Source organism: Athene cunicularia (genome assembly GCF_003259725.1).
Source record: "Athene cunicularia isolate RWA chromosome Z unlocalized genomic scaffold, athCun1 chrZ_part2, whole genome shotgun sequence".
NCBI lineage: Eukaryota > Metazoa > Chordata > Aves > Strigiformes > Strigidae > Athene > Athene cunicularia.
In genome coordinates, this window is record NW_020799143.1 from 9,580,127 (window position 1) to 9,597,985 (window position 17,859).

At 38.4% G+C, this 17,859-nt stretch overlaps 2 protein-coding genes across 2 annotated transcripts in view; one reads left to right on the forward strand and one right to left on the reverse strand.

Annotated features, from left to right (window-relative positions):
- SPIN1 (spindlin 1) overlaps positions 1-17,859 on the reverse strand; it is a 64,622-nt gene that overhangs the window by 30,503 nt on the left and 16,260 nt on the right. The gene's annotated exons all lie outside the window — the stretch shown is intronic.
- Positions 15,723-16,402, forward strand: LOC113489949. Its single transcript, XM_026866031.1, has one exon. It carries the CDS (start codon positions 15,723-15,725, stop codon positions 16,377-16,379), a length of 657 nt encoding a protein of 218 aa, XP_026721832.1. The 3' UTR covers positions 16,380-16,402.

Genomic DNA, 17,859 nt, shown 5'->3' on the forward strand with positions numbered 1-17,859 from the left:
CTTAACCTCCTCTACAAACCTGGATAGAAACATTAATATGTTTTTATATGATCTTTGAACTCCATGAAAATATATGTAACCACCTAAAAGAATTCCCTAGCTTAACATTCAGTTAGCATTCATGCTTGTTTTTCTACCAAACTACATGCATTTCACTGCAACACAGAGCACTATTTTGTCTACCACATTCTAGTGAAAGCTTCATGACCCTACTATCCATGGAAAAGGGATGTCAGTAGCACAAAAACATAGTTGCAATAATTAATGCTAATGTCATCAAACCCACAAAGATAAGTGCTTCACTCCTAAATAGTGTATCTGTCTTTTACAATCATGAAGGCAGAAGAAAACAGTACCAGAACACCTCTGACACCAGCTGGTGCACTCCCAACATTTACATTTTAGTATCCTATATCACTTCTCATGCATGCAATTCCCATGCTGGAAGTCTGCACTTGTTCAGTGATAACACAGGGCATTACAAGACCATTCTGTGGAAGGAGTCATTCTGAAATAAAATGTATCAGCTGAAGAGATTCCTTGGTAAGCACTATTTTGATTTCTGTAACTCAGCTCAGAATTGCTGGTACATCTTCCAGTTAAAGTAGTACCATTGTGGTTTCAGCACTAACAAGTTGGATGAAGCATGTATGTCATTTAGACTCCCTAATTTTTACCATAGGAAGAGAGAAACATCCTATGCAAGTGTTCCACATCCCCTTCTCAAAGGCAATCTTAACATTAAAATAGCTGCTAAATAACAGTGACAATTAAAAAAAAAAATATATATATATGCCCAGTTTTAGTCTGTGTTACCTTTTTTTCCCCATCCCTAAAAAAGCCCGGACACATCCCTGTGGTATAAGAATTCAGTCCTAAAATTCCAAATTTGTTTTGAAGTATCCCACACAACCAGCATATTGGTTATTAACTTTTTTTATCCTATCACTAGGATTTTGTGTGGGTAGTAACATCTGATGTTTGAGGAGGAAGAACATAAAATTGATTTACATCTGGCAACCATGAAGAGCAATGTTTCAACTACAGATTTATGAAATGAAAGGCACCACATCAAGTATTACTATCCCTTCCCTACTGATACCCTCTGCAGTTTTTCCTCTACTGATAGATGTATTATTTCTCTACAGCTGTAGAGAAACAAGCGTCATTGGCATGTACCTGTTGTGTGCATACACACACACACACACACAGAAACACACATGTATTTGGTTGGACAGGGCTTTGAGCAATGTGACATAGTCAAAGATGTCCCTACCCATGGCAGGAGAGTTGGACTAGATGATCTTTAATGGTTCCTTCTAACACAAACCACTCTGTGATTCTATGGTAGATATAAAAACATATATGAAATTTTAAGTTATCTTCACACTACAATGCTATAGTGATGCAACTGCAGATTATTCAGCAGAAGACAAAGAATCTGAAATCTGTGCAAACTATCTCTTGTTGGTAGGGTGTCTATTCAAGTGACTTTTGTTGACAATGGGACTGCAAATACTGTACAGCTTCTGCTAAACAGAAAGCACCGCATGTGTACACTCCAATTCTAGGGATCAGACTGATACTTTACGATGATTCTGGAATGGAATAAAAATGTTTTTAACCTTTCAGCAAACTCCTGTATTATAACTTTGTGTTAGCAATACACAATGCAAGAGAGCGCACACTGCAGTTCATATTAATAAATAATTATGAAAACATTTTTGCATAAATAAATGGACAGACTCTTTACCATAATACAGAGCAAAATAGGGTTTGCTCTAGTTCTGAAGACAAGAACTTCATATTATAGCATAAAACCAGGGAAGTTGACATAATTGAGGAATCCTAAAAAAACCTGAAAACACTATACTAGAAAAACACATATCAACAGTAATAGTATTTTGAAGAATTGTCCCAATAGTTCAGAGTTAGGTAAGTAGCTTTACAAAGGCTTCTACCCTTCCAGAAGTTGTCTCAGTCAACAGTTCGAACAAGTTTTGTCTAAGCCATCTTTCCGCACATGTCCTTACCATGGGTCTACTACAGCTGGAAACAATACTTCAGGTAAAACGTAGATTTTAAAATATTTTTTTTTTAATAAACTTAATTGAATTAAAGCATTAATATGGTTTTACAAGATGTCTTGGTTTTGGCTGAGAATTAATTTTCTTCTTAGTAGATGGTACAGTGATCTGTGAGAATACTGTAGATAACACACTGATGGTTTAGTTGTTGCTAAGCAGCACTCACCCTAAGTTAAAGATTTATCCGTTTCCCATACTCTGCCAGTGAGCAGGTGCACAAGAAGCCATGAGAGAGCATGGCCAGTACAGGTGACTCCAACTAGCCAAAGGGATATTCCATAACACAGAATGTCAAGCTCAGTACAGAAACTGGGCCAGTTGGGCAGAAGGGACTAATTGCTGCTCAGGCATTGGTCAGGGAGTGATGATCATCTGCACTGCATCACTTCTCTTTTCTTGGGTTTTAGTATCTCTTTTATTATGTCCCTTTTCTTTACAATTGTTGTTGTTACTCTGTTTTATTTCATTTTAGTTTTAAACTGTTCTTATCTCAACCTGTCAGTTTTACTTTTTCCTGGATTCTACTGTCCATCCCACTGGGAGGGGGGAGGAGTGAGTGAGCAATCAGCTGCTTGACCCAAGAACCCATGCATATTATAACTCCCAAAGACTGCATTCAAAATTCTTACACAGAAAATGAAATAAAAGGAAAGAACAGTTGGAGAGAAAAATCTGAAAGTATAATTTCCATTGTTTCCTCTTCAGACTTTTTTCTTCTTGATTTAGCAAAATGTAGCTGTTACTGAGACAACAGTATAGTTTGGACATTTCCACTTCATTTTCCTCATGACATCATTAAAGCAGTCTGTCTCACTTAATCCAATTTAGAATTTAAGAACTCTTATTTTTGCAACAGATGTAATTTGAACTAAACTCTGACAGTGTATAAATCAGTCACTTCATAAAGGCAGCGGTAAGAACTTCATTAAAGTCAGTATTAAACAAGAGTACTTTAAAAAACTTGGTTATCTTTTTTAATCACAGGGACTTAATGATCACCCTCCCAGCATCCGAGTATCATCTTGCAAGACTAATTTTTAGAAACTTCTACACCACAGTTCTAAATTGTAATAAAAGAGCCAGTAAAGAAAGCAGGAGAGCACAGGTTCCTCAGCCCCATGTTAGAATGCACCCATTTCTGATTTTTAATAAAATTGTTACAGGTTAAATGCTAAAAAGATGTTATTTCCTCCAAAATTTTGTAAATAATTTTTAGCCTTGTCTACATTACTCTTATGCTTACATAACTAGTTATTGTGGAAGACGCAAGGTACAGAAGTGGTGTTCTTGTCTGCATTAAAGCACTGATCCATGAATAGCCTGGAACACAAAAAAACCCTCACAAGTAGGATTTTTCACAACCAAAAGCCAGAGTAATCACACTGGACACTACCACCCTAGACAACTGCTCTAAATTACTGGAAGAACACACTAGATTGTTTGGACATATTTTGCTCCCATCTGTGCTCCTTGAAAAGCCCTGGATTACTAGGAGAGAAATCAATTTCAGGCATTTATTTCTAAGCACCCTACAATCAAGTGTAGGGTGTTCCTCTTATACATTCACAGAAGTATATATTGTATTCCTAAAATAAAGTCTATAGGTGAAAAACACCCTTAAACTGTGAGATTTCCCAAATGTTCTCCAGACTAAGCCAACAGTCAATGGATCTGACTTGTGCCACATTAGTGAAACTGATCATTAAAGCTTCGTTGTGTAGAAATTAAGCACTGAAGGAGGCAAAGTCTCTCCAGGTCGCAAGAATGACTTTCCTGAAAATATGAGTATCTAGAATTGAACTCCTACTTCTTATAAAAATATACACCAAGTTGGCACTTTCTAAAGTGCATCTAAATGTTACTGCAATCAAAGGATTATTTCAGACTTTCTGGTCAACAGCAAATTATGATGTCATCTCATTCTCACCTGACTAGCATGTTATTTTACGCTAGTCCTTCGTATATATTCTAAACCCTGTATCTGACATTAATGTAGGATTTCGGCCCCCAAAAGTGACAGTCTTCACAAGTGGCATACCATAAACATAGTTCCAAGGGATTCCCCATGAAATGCATTGCATTTTCACCTATCAAATATGTTACTCAATAGGCCACAATGGAAGCAGAGAGTACATGGTAAACTGTCCAAGATAAACTGACTGGAAATGACTCAACTAGCAGGTCAGCTGTTCACCTGTCAGAGCCTAATAATCTGAACACCTGTACAGTGAAAGCACAGAAATACCTCAGATGTATTTCAAATTACCATCTTTTTCTTTCCAATCATGATTAAAGTTATTAGAGAAACTATGCTAGGGCACATGGAAAATAAAGAGGTGACTGGTGACAGCCAACATGGTTTCACTAAAGGCAAATCATGCCTGACAAATCTGGTGGCTTTTTACAACAGGGTTACAGTGCTGGTGGATAAGGGAAGAGAACTGACATCATCTACCTGGACTTGTGCAAAGCATCTGACGCTGTTCCACATATCATTGTCCTTAACTTGAAGAGACATGGATTTGATGGATGGACCATTTGGAACTGGCTGGATGGTTGCACTTGAAGAGTTGCAGTCAACAGCTCAATGTCCAAGTGGAGAGCAGTGATGAGTGGTGTTCCTTAGGAGTTCATATTGAGGCAAATGCTGTTTAACATCTTTGTCGGTGACATGGACAGTAGGATTGAGTGCATCCTCAGCAGGATTGACAGACTGTAGGATTGAGTGCATCCTCAGCAAGTTTGCCAATGACACCAAGCTGTGACATGCTGGAGGGAAGGGATGTGCCATCCAGAAGAACCTGAGAGCTGGGCCCATGCAACCTCATAAAAGGCCAAATACAAGGTCCTGCACATGGGTAAAGGCAATTCCATGCACAAATACAGGCTGGGTGATGAGTGGATTGAAAGCAGCCCTGCAGAGAAGAACCTGGTGGTATTTGATTGATGAGAAGCTCAGCATGACCGCAATGTGCACTTGCAGCCCATAAACCCAACTGTATCCTGGGCTGCATCAAAAGAAGCATGACCAGCAGATCAAGGGAAGTGATTCTGTCTTTCTATTCAGGTTTTGAGACCCCACCTGGAGTACTGTGTCCAGCTATGGGGCCTGCAGCACATGAAGGACATAGACCTGTTGGCAAGCGTCAAGAGGAGGGCCATGAAGCCAGTCAGGGGGCTGGAGCACCTCTCCTATGAGAGCAGGCTGAGACAGTTGGGGTTGTTCACCCTGGAGAAGAGAAGGCTCTGGGAAGACCTTATAGCAGCCTTCCAGTACCTAAAAGAGGTTCACAGGAAACATGGGGAGGGACTCTTATCAGGGAGACTAGTGACAGGATGAGGGGTAACTATTTTAAACTGAAAGAGGGAGGAAGAAATTCTTTGCTGTGATGGTGATGAGACACTGGAACAGGTTGCCCAGAGAAGTTGTGGATGCCCCCTTCCTGGAAGTGTTCAAGGACAGGTTAGACGGGGCTTTGAAGCAACCATTCTTAGCAAACGAAAGCAGAAGTTGAAGCCTGATCCATCAGAGACCTGAACCATTTTCTACAGTTTTCTGCATATAGATTTAGATAGGAATGTCAACATAACCTGTATGAAGTTCCATTATTCACTCTCCAGTATCTGTCCAAGTAGTTCAAGAAACCACTGTGTGGAAAACCTTAATGTGCAGTTATGGTAATGAACCCTACTCTTAAAATTCTACAGAGCTATAAAGGTCAATGCACAAAAAGTCTTCCCATAAAGAGATTTATTTTCTAGCATGAAATTAAGATAATAGGATAAGGACAAAGGATAAAATAAGATTAAAAATACCTTAACTGATAACAAGTGAGCTACATCTACTTTCTTGCTGACTTCATAAATGATCAGAGGACTACTTTTAGAGAACACCATGACTGACAGAAGAAAGTTAAGTGCTTCACAGTTACCCTACAGAGACTGCCACCAAGAAGTTATGAAATCGAACTGGATGTCTCTGACACTTAACATAGAAAGATTTGTAAATGTTCTCAGAGGCTAGACATTATGCCTCAGTGTCATCAACACCTCATGCAGCAGCAAAACGTAGTTGCCAAATAACTGAGTGACAGTTTTGACACTGACATTAAGTAAAAGTTTTAGAACTAAACTTCATCACTTGGGTTATATCAGAATCACTTTATACATTAAAATTTGTCTAAAACTATGGCTTCAGATTCTTGTAAGACTCTTCAGTGAAAGAGGAACAAGAATCCCAATATCATACATTTTTGATCCATGAAATCTGAGAGAAGCTTACTTCACAACATATGTTAAAACTATGAGACATTTTTGCCTTGATCTTACTTCAGCAAATTCTGTTTTACTAAGAACACTGTAAAAACACATCCCACAAATTACAGAACCACAGTGTGAACTGTTGTAGTCCAAGCTGTTGAAATTACAAAATAACATTATAACTAATGTGTGCAAAAATTCGTATTTCAGAGCAATAAAAATCTGCTCAAAGGATATGCTAACTAAACACAAAGCAAAGAAGCAGCATACAGCACAATAAATTCTGAAAACAATCTAAAATATTTGAACCTTGTCCAAAAATTGTATTTAAGGAAAGTCAATTCAGAAATCAAACCCTGGGAATATCAAAGTTAAATTCAACTTTTTTTTGCATACAAACACTGCTTGAGAAGTTAAAAAAGGCTCCTAAACTATTTTGCATTTTTTGTATGACTAACTCTACAGAACTCTGGAAAATTTCCCTGTTACTCTAAGCATTATGAACTTATATATATATATATAAATAATTATGTTATATATATATAAGTTATTTATATATTATAAATAACTTACATATATATAAATCATTATGAACTTTTTTCCTAGTAGGATCATTGGAACTTGTCACAATGCATTGCTATTTAATAAAGAGTTAAATATTAAAGGTAAAGTCATGTATTACTTACATTTGTTTCATTCTAATCATACATGTCTTTCTTTGTAAAAACACAACTAATTCTTTCCATGTTCTTTAGAGCTTTGCTCTTCTTTTATTTCACATAGTAAGTACATGGATAATATTTTTTTTTTAGAGGTGAGAAGCTTTAATGAATACAAAACACAAGCTACTATTAATACTGCATATGCACATTCAAGAACTTCTGTTGAAGGATATCAGGTTGTCTGTGGCACCGACAGCATGCCTGGCTCTGCCCACATGTATTACACATCAGTTACCCTTTCAGACTGGCTAGGATCTCTAACTGTCAAAATCACTTGTCACTCTACCATAATTTCTAAATCTATCTGCCAGTCCAGAATACTGAATCAAAGCAAACCAGGAAGTCCTTTACTTTGCTAAACTTTGTTTAAAGACCTTACTTCCCAACACTGCCTCACACTTTCTGCATTATCCTCCCTGAGGTCACTTTCAAGTCTTCCTTGTGTTTATGTATTTTACCATTGCTTCACAGAAAAATTCCTGCAAGTCATTTGCTAATGACCATTTCAATCAGCTGATCAACATTTTCTTTACATAGTCCCTCATACCAATACCCTCTTGGGATCACTGCAGCATTTTTTTCTGTCCTAGCCTGTTTGCAAAACTAGCTGCAGTACGTCCTTCTCTGTAGTTTTTGGTTTCTCATTAAGGGCTACTTGTCACAAACAAAACTTCTAGTGATTACCTCTGAAAAACTCTGCATTTCAGTCAGCAATATATTTTTTTTTTTTTAAAGCATAAAGCAGAACACAGAATACAAACAGAAAAGCTCTCACTGGTCATCTTCAGCAGGACAAAAAACTACTGTTTTACCAATTATTAGGCCTAGCATAAAGGACACAGCCAGCATAAAGATGAACTAATAACCAAAGTGTATTTGATACAAAAGGGTCAGTACATGGGTGAGCGCTGGGGCTACAAACAAGTCAGTCAGATTATACATCATCAATATCAATCCCACTGACCCCAACAATGACACCGCACAACCAACAACGGGTGGAATAAATGGTGAAATGCAGTCTCCCATAGAAGGAACAGGAGACAACCGAGTCAACAAGCCAAACACATAAGACCGAGGAAGCCACATACTGAATCTCTACACAGCCCACGTTTACAAAAGCCAGACCTGACTGGAGCCCAGTCTCAGGGAGGCGGAAGGTCCTTCCCCAACAGGAAACTCTGCAAAGTGCATCCACCTCACAGACAGACACTGCCCTTCCTGCAAGTGGTCCCAGCTTTTATCCTTAAGTGGGACATCTGACCTTTGCTTACTTACTGTGGGACACCTGGGGCCCATTTACCCAATGGCTCTCCCTGCATGGCCGGCCGCACCCTGGAGGGAAGCCTAAAGGTAAACTCACCCCCCCTTTGTGAAGGGCTATGGGAATCACCCATATGTCAACCTTAATTTGGGGCTTGGGGTTGAAACCCCAGCATTTCACTGACACACTACTGAATTACAGTTGCAACCCTATCCAGCCTACACAATGCTGAAGAGAAAGAAAATTTAGGACTTGGGGAGCTCTGCTGCCAAACCCCAGTGGGTGTTTGCTAAGGACACATGCACAGGAATTGCTCAGTGCTTATTTGTTGAAGTTTTTCATTAGCAGCTCGCTATTTTTTTTTTAGTAAAACACATTATGTCTTTATCAAAGACATTATAGTCGTTTCACCTTTCTGACTTGAAGGTTAAGGTATTGGATCAAGGCTACAAGTTTCTTTGTGCAGAAAAAATGTAAAACTATTTTTTCTAGTTATATCATCATGAAGATAATTAAGCAATTTTGACTGAAGTTTAATTAGAAGTCAACTCCAAAGAGATTAAAGTATACATCCAGAATAATAGATGCATGTCTTAATGGTCAATATCTCAGGCAGTCAAAAAAAATTGCAAACAAGCCCTCCCAAACTTGAAGTAACTTCCAGCATAAACAGAACCATGGGGCAACTCAGAGCACCACTGTTCCCCAGTATCACAGAATACTTATATGCCTTCTTTAGAAGCACTTCCCAACCACAATATCCTCCCAACAGTCCAAAATGCAGTAGAAGAAAGCCATTTTTAATGCCTAAACTTATACAAATGTATTCTGATCAGCTCCTACACATTGCTTCCCTTCATTTTGTTAGAACATGCATGTTTCTTCATAAAGGTTTAGAATCAGTGGTCCCTTTTCACCTTCCACCCTATGATCTCTGGTTTACAACTAAATTCATTAGGCCACACAAATTAATAAAAAGCCTGTAGCAGAAATTCAGTTCATCAGCTACTACTTTAAAAAAAATCTAAAAGATGAAGATGCTTTCTAACACATTAGCAGTTCTTAGATCAAACATTCATTGCAGTGAAGTACTGAGCCTTCATTAATGAACCACATTTGTCAGAAAACTTTAGCTGATATTTAATAAGTCATAAATCATCTTAAGTACTCAAGTTTTAGTCAGCCAATAGCAAAATGCAGGGCACACATAAGCAGGTAGACTGCAATTTTTTATGTTTCAAAGAGAAAATGTTTTAAAAATATTATTTAAAACATTAGTTAAGCTATCCAAACTGTTGCCCTTGTACTTTAAGTGACAGTACTATTTTCCATATAAAACTCAACAGCTCACACACTTGCTCTTGTATTAGTAGTCATAACTTTAAGAACAGAAGAGGTGATACAGGATTTGGAAGTGGTTTTTAAATTTCCTTCCCATTTATATTACGTAATTTTACCAAAATCTGTAAATCAAGCAAAATTAGTTAATATTAAGAAGCAAAGTCCTGGCAAACATTTCACTAGCCCTAACTTCACCAGCCTTTCTCTGTTTAGTGAATATGCAACTGAAAATACTTGATTAATATGAAAACAAACACTACTCAGAATGTATTTCAAGCACATGTATCCACACATACACAACTGTGTACAGCAAGAGGAAGAACTACACTGATGAATTCAAGTGACCTCCTTCAGCTTCTGGGTTTAAAAGATTGAACAGCTCCAAACACTGGAAGAAATTTGCATACTATAGCTGAACACAAAATACGATTATCACATATGATAGATAAGCACTTTGCACACATTTAGTTATAGACAGCCTTGAGGTATACAGAATGAGTTATCGACAACCAATACTTCTAGAGAAAGGGCAAAAAACTTTCCTATTTCATTGTTAAAGTCAGCAAAATAATTAAGGCTATCCGTTGTAAATCTCCAAGAAATTCATTCCTGTTCCCTGTATTGCAGGGGACAGCTTCCCTTTTATAGGAGGCAATCACATCGAATTGTTCTTTCTGACTTTATTACTATTCGTTGCTTTGTTGAAAGAGAACAGACATGTAAGTATATTACTACTAACTGCACAGAAGATTCTTCCCTGTTTTCTGCAGCTAAAGAAGTTTTCAGAGCAGGAACAGTTCACATTTAGTTTTCTTATTTTCAATATATCTTTTATCACACTTAAGGCGTGCCTTCTACTCTACATGGCATGCAACTTGTCACAACAAAATCTACTGGTATTAGAAACACTTCAGGCATTGTCAGTATCCTTTTAGAAGACAAATATTCCAGCTGTTAACAATGCATGGAACACTTGGCCCAATTTTTCAGCAACTCAGCATCTCCATCTCGTGCTGTTTTTAGTAAGATCCAAGTACTCCAAAATCCATCTTCACCTTCTTTACCAATACAGCTGTTTCTAGAAGGCCTTCAGAAACACAAGTATGCCTCACAGTAGCTAGTTCCACTAGCACTATTGTTTTTGTTTTGTTTTTTTTTTTAAATGAAGTTACTGTAATTCAGCCTCAGGCATGTGAGTTGCACTGCCTTACAAAACAGTCATACATAAATGAGACTGAATCTTGCTAGTCCACTAAAACAAGAGCTAACTTTTCTAAGTTTAAATGTCAAGACCTAAAAGATTTTCAGGTCACCTGTTTTAACACGGAGGTTATGCAATCAGGTATTTTAAAACTCTCCATTTACATTACATTTAACATCTACAGAACTGTAAAGCTGGCTAGGATCAAGTTCTTCTGCTGAGGTCTCCTACTGTTACTGATCCGTTATCAATTAGAGATATTTTAATGATTTTGATTTAAATAAGGAATGATCAGGCCTAATCAATTAAATGGAATTTTATAGGAGTATCGGTTTTATTATAGTTAGAAAAAGATAGTTGTATAATGTTTTACGTAGCCATAGAAATACTGCATTTAGTTTAGAGTAACCATACAACCAGTCATGCTGCTACAAAGTCCACTGTAAAGTCCCAGGCTAAGGCCTCATAGGCCAGTAATAATCACTAACCAGATTTCTATTCAAAGAGTAAGATTCATAACCAGGTACTATTGTTAGGCTGTTCGGTAAGGACAATTTATTGCCCTGTTGACCAGGATGTTCTAAAGGATACACTGTGAAGGGACCTCAAAGCATGTTAAAATTGTAGTGTGAGCCAAAGTCCTTGAGACAAGGACTTTGGAGGGTCTTTTTTTTTTTTGAGTCAGTGGTCCATGGTGGTCATAAAAGCAGCCCCTCAACTCAATTTAAACACAAAATGCATATGACCGGAAAGGGTGGGATTAAGAAAATGAATTATGAGAATAGATGTAACTATGTGTGAGAACCTGTTTACTATGCATCATTATAGCCTATATAACCAGTATGCCACATGAGTTAGGTGTGTACTGTTGGTGAGACGACTCTCCTACGTACCTGGCTGTTAATAAAGAAGTGTCTGCTTATCTGCATTACGTTGGTGTCACTAAGTTTTTATCCTATTTGGTGACAGTTTCTGGTGACCCATATGGGACCTTGCTAAGTGAGATTGGAGGAATCGGGGACCTGGCTGGTTCCAGCTGGCACTGAGGAATTCTCAGGGATACTCATCGATCCCCTCCATAAAGCTCTTTGCAACATCCCCTGGAATTGGTAAGACACTTCTTATTTGGTTTGGAACATATGCCCATGAAATGCAAAGCTGCGCAGGGTTGGACTAAGGGTGCATTTGGACTGGGAGACTAGGCATCTGCCCACAAGACCTAAGTGAAAGCTATTGCAGGGTTTGACAAATATTGGTATTGAAAAAAACCTATATACGCTAGAGGTGTTTCGTTGATATCTATTTTGGTGTCTGTATCCGTTTATCTAAAAAAAAAAAAAAAATTGGTGATGTTTGTGTGAGTTTGAGACATACAAATAAGTATGAAGAGAGTGTGGAGTTCAGATCTGTCATTCTGTTATCCCATGAGGGGTGCAGCCAGAGAAGAACAAAGTGAAAGACTGAGTGATTATGTATGAATTTCAAAATAGTTTGAAATGGTATCTGAACACATTTGTTCAAGAGTAAGAGTGTTGGTAATTGGCTTCTGATGAAAAAGTACTGAAGACTTCTCCATCAGGATGTCTGTTAGCACACTGGGGAGAAATACATGATGACTTACGTAGAAGTCAAATGGTAAGAGTACTGTAATCATTGGTGACTTTTGTTTGTTTTGGAAGATCAGGAAAAGTAGCCTACCAATGGAACTTTGAGCTATAACACCATATTACAGTTAATGTTGTTTTGTAGAAGGGAAGGAAATAGGAATGAAGTTCCATACATAGATTTGTTCTTTTATTTGAGTAAATGAACTGATTGGCAGACAATGTAAATTGATTAGTGGAGATAATTTCATAATGGCTTTGACTTCTGAAAACAAGAAAATAAATACATGTTTCTGCATGTGATACTGGCAGAAGGTGCTTAAAACATCTCCCAAAAAAGATTAAGTAGGACCAGAATTAAATACATACACATATATATATATATACACACATATATATATATATATACACACATATATATATATATATATATATATATATATATACACACACACACACACACACACATATAGGCCCTCCACAAGGAGAATAGAGACCTTAGAGACAGGGATATGGAGGTAAAAGAGATAGTGAATCAATATTGATGCCGGAGTCAGAAAGTAGTGGAATAGAAGATGAGGATGAGGGACTGGCTGCAACTGTAATTCAGATTCCTGTATCTAGGAGAACCAGGCAGCAGACACAGGTAATAGCCCCTTTGAGACAAGGGGGTCATGACCGACCAGTATATGTAATAGTGCCTTTTTCAGTTATGAATCTGATGTCTTGGAAATAGGCTGCAGGGATTTACATGGAAGATCCTGAGAGAACAGGCAGAATAGCGATACAATTATTAGAATGCAGGACCCAGACTGGAATGATTTGAAGTAATATTAGAGAACTTACTGAATGGGATGGAGAAACAAACAGCATTGAGGACTGGTAAGTGGCAGTTATAAGTGGGATGCTCGATGGAACTTTAAAGCAAAATTTTCCTTCTGGAGATCCACAGTGGGATCAATCATGGGGAGCATAGACAAAGATTAGATCGATATCAGAAAAGGGTTCTGTATGGGGTAAACAATGCAATACCTAAATCTGTGAATTGGTAACACAGGTTAAAAATGAATCTCCATCTGCATTTCTGGAAAGACTGAGGATGTTGCCAAAAAATACACTGATTTGAGGGGAAGCAGAAGCAGCTCAGATGCAGCTGGCCTTGATCTTTATGGGGCAGTCTGCATCAGATATAAAAAGCTCCAGAAACTAGAGGGAGAAGATTCACAAAATGTGAATAAGATGTTGGAGGTTGCATGAAAATATCTGTAATAGCCGAGAGAAAGAGAAGAAGAAAACTAGAGAAAACAGGCTACTGGTTGTAATAACAGGAGCACTAGTGAGAGGCCAAGGACACGCGAGAGGACAAGGGGCTACTACAAAAAGAGGATTTGTGAATTCTGGGAAATGAAATTTTAATGCACCCCTCAGTGTGCTTATTGCAGAGAAGGGCAGCATTGGAAACAAGAACATCCTAAGATGAGGGGTGGTCAGCAAGAGTAATGACCCTAGATGCATGAAGGGGAATGGAGTGGAATTCAGTTGAACCTCTAGTTGCAATTAAGCTGGGAGAAAAGGAGTTTAAATTTCTTGTAGATGCAGGAGCAACATTTTCAGTTTTGAATACTTCTGAAGAAAAATTAGGAATCAAAACGGCAAACATAAGAGAAGTGACAGGAAAGGAAGAAAACAGGCCATTCCTTCAACCCCTGGATTTGAAATTTGGAAATAATTACACATAAATTCTTGTATGTACCAGAATGTCCAGTACCTAAGGAAAAGGCTTACTGTTTAAACTAAATGCTCAGATTGTTTTTGAAGAAGGGGAACTTTTTCTAAAAATACCTGATAGGTATTTTTTTCTCCTATCAAATATAGGAGAAATCCTGATGATAAAGGAAAGAATAAAAAACACGAAATTCCACAGGAAGGCGATCTAGCAATAATCCCTACCGTATGGGAAGCATACGGTAAATATAAAAACTGGCAAATCACAATTAGCACTACCTGTGAAAATAGAATTGAAAGAAGGTGTATTCTGGTTTTGACCAGGATGGAGTTAACTTTCCCTGGGCTGAGAGGGAGCACAGCTTGGAGGCCGGTGCCATCAGTCCCTGGAGTGTTTCATCCCATGTGATGCCGTGCCCAGGGATACAAGTGGGCGCGGGCTTGCTCTGGCACCGCTATTTTCGGGTTCTGGTCCGGTCGCATGTTGCTGGGGGGCGATCTCCGCGCTCTGTAAGCCACTGCTGCATTTTACCCATTTCTTTTGCACTCACTATTGTTACTGTTGTTCTCTTGTTGTATTTAGTAAATCCTTTCTTTTTATTCAACCTACGAATTCTCTTTTTTTGTCCCTCCCCTATTTCACCAGGGAGGGGGAGGGTGAACAGCCAGCCACATGGCGTCTGACTGCCAGCGGAGTTCAAACCTCAACAAGGTGCAAGAACAGTGAGGATTAAACAGTATCCAATTAAACCAGAAGCTAGGCAGGGGATTAAGAAATTGACAAGTTTTTAGAACACAAAATTCTTGATTAATGTGAATCTGAATATAATACCCCAATTTTACCAGCAGAAAACATTCAGGGGAATACAGATCAGTACAAGATTTAAGAGCACTGAATCAGGTAGTTAAGGATGTTTATCCTGTAGTGGCAAAACCATATACTTTGTGGACAGCATTAAAAGAGACCCATCATTGGTTTACAGTGCTTGATTTGAAGGATGCTTTCTTTTGCCCTTGGACAAGGAAGCAGAAAGTTGTTTGCCTTTGAGTAGGAAAATCCACAAACGGGACAAAAAATGCATATAACATGGACAAGACTACCCCAAGAATTTAAAAAATAGTCCAACCATTTTTGGAAATCAGTTGGCGAAGGAACTCTAAGTATGGAAACAAGATGATTCATGGTCAAAGACTGGACACTTACTTTTTGCAGTATGTGGACATACTAATTGTTACAAAAAAAAAAAGATCCATCTGAATAAAGGTAACAACAGAACTTTTAAATTTTCTTGGACTAAACAGGTACAAGGTATCCAGAAATAAAGTCCGAACAGCAAGCCAGTGTAATATATCTGGGCTTTGAGATTTCAAAAGGACAATGGCAACTGGGAACAGAATGTAAGGAAGCCATTTGTGGCATACTGGAGCCAAAAAGCATTCGTGAACTAAAGGCCTTTCTGGGAATGGCTGGGTGGTATTGTCTTTGGATAATGAATTACAGTCTAATAGGTAAGTCATTGTATGGAAGCTCAAAAGAACCTTCCCTTTGCATGGGACCCACATCAGAAACAGGCCTTCAAAGATTTAAAACGAGCTCTCATGTCTGCACCTGCCCTGGGACTTCCGGATTTAGCCAAAGATTTTCAGTTGTTTGTTCATGAAAGACATCATCTTGCACTAGGTGTGCTGGCCCAGAGAATGGGAAGTTGGAAGAGACGAGTTGGATACTTTTCCAAACAGTTGGATACTATGAGTAAAGGATGGCCTGCTTGCCTTCAAGCAGTTGCTGCTACAGTAATACTTATTCAAGAGGCCTGGAAATTGACTTTGGGAAGAACAATAACAGTATATGTCCCACATATGGTGATAACTGTTTTAGAACAAAAGGGGGGACATTGGTTGTCCCTGAGCAGAATTATGAAGTACCAGGTGGTCCTGACGGAACAAGATAATGTAATTTCAAAAACTAAGCTGGTAAACCCTGCAGTTTTTCTAAATTCTACACAGGAAGAAGGGCAGCTGGAGCATGACTGCCTGACTACTATTGAACATGTGTACTCCAGACAGGAGGACTTGAAGGACACATCGTTGGAAGATCCCGACTGGGAGTTATACACAGATGACAGCAGCTTTGTGGAACACGGGAGTTCAATACTCTGGATATACGGTAACAACTGACAATTCCATCATAGAGGCAAATGCATTGTCTGTCAACACTTCAGCTCAAAAGGCAAAACTCATTGCTTTAACTAGAGATCTTGAATTAAGTGAAAAAAGAAAGTAAATATTTGGACTGACTCAAAGTATGCTTTTGGGGTAGTACATGTCCATGGAGTCTTGTGGAAAGAATGAGGATTACTGTCTCCCAAGGATCAAATATTAAACATCAGGATGAAATTTTGCAGTTATTGCAAGCAGTTCAGAAACCAACTCAGGTGGCAATTATGCACTGGTAAAGCACATAAGGTTGGGAATACAAAAGAAATTGGAGGAAATAGCTTAGCAGATGTGGCTGCCAGAAAAGCAGAGATAGAAACAACGTTACAAATAGCATTGATTCCAATAAAAACAGTAGTTCTCCCAGAGGAGAAACTTAAATATTCAGAAGATGATAAATTGAGGCAATTATTGAATACTAGGAAAAATTTAGCTGGATGGACAAGTACTAATACCTCTTCTAATGAGAGAAATAATTCAGGTGAAACATCAGGAGCGTTATTTGGGCATATAGAGGCTTTCATAATCCTTTTAAAAAGACAACTACTATCAGTTAAGATGTTAGGAACTGCCAGATTAACTGCAAAATGCGAACTGTGTTTGAAAAATAATCTGCTAGTGAAGAAAAAGCTTCCAATGGGTAGACTCAAATCTGGAAGTGTACCAGGAGACTATTGGCAAGTAGACTCCTCAGAGTTGCCTAGACAAAATGGGTATCAGTACATTCTGGTGGAGGTTGATACTTTTAAAAGATGGCCAGAAGCCTTTCCTTGTTGTACCACTCAGTCAAATGAGGTTCTAAAATGGTTACTACAAGAAATAATCCCAAGATTTGGAGTTCCTATTAGGATCTCTTCAGATAGAGGCCCACACTTTGTTCCTGAATACAACTCTGGGATTTACTTACACCATGGACGCCACAGTCTAGTGGAAAGGTAGAAAGAATGAATCAGACCATAAAAGGCAAATTAGCAAAATATGTCAAGAAACTAAATTAAAGTGGCCTCAGGCACTTCCATTGGCATTGCTGTGAATCAGGGTACAACCAAAAAGTGGCACATCAGTTAGTGCTTATGAGTTATTATATGGAAAACCATATGAATCTCCAGAACCAAATCAAAATATGCATGTAAAAGGAAAACAAGATGTGTAAAATTATTTACTTTCCTTAGGAAAAAAAACCTGACTGCAATCTGAAACACAGCAGTGTGGAACAGACCTCTGTCCCTGGAATACATGACACTTAACCCGGAGACTACATCTGTGTGAAGATGTGGACTTCTGAACCCTTGCAAGAAAGGAAACTGGAAAGGACCCTTTCAAATACTGCCGACTACCTTTACAGCTATCAAAATTGCAGAATCAGATGTGTGGTTTCGCTATACTAGAGTGAAGAAGGCACCCCCGTCATGGAAGAAGGTCTTAAGTAGGGATCTGGGAT

Coding starts and splice junctions, on each gene's coding strand:
- LOC113489949 (XM_026866031.1), top strand. CDS start 15,723: ATGGAAGCTCAAAAGAACCTTCCCTTTGCATGGGACCCACATCAGAAA.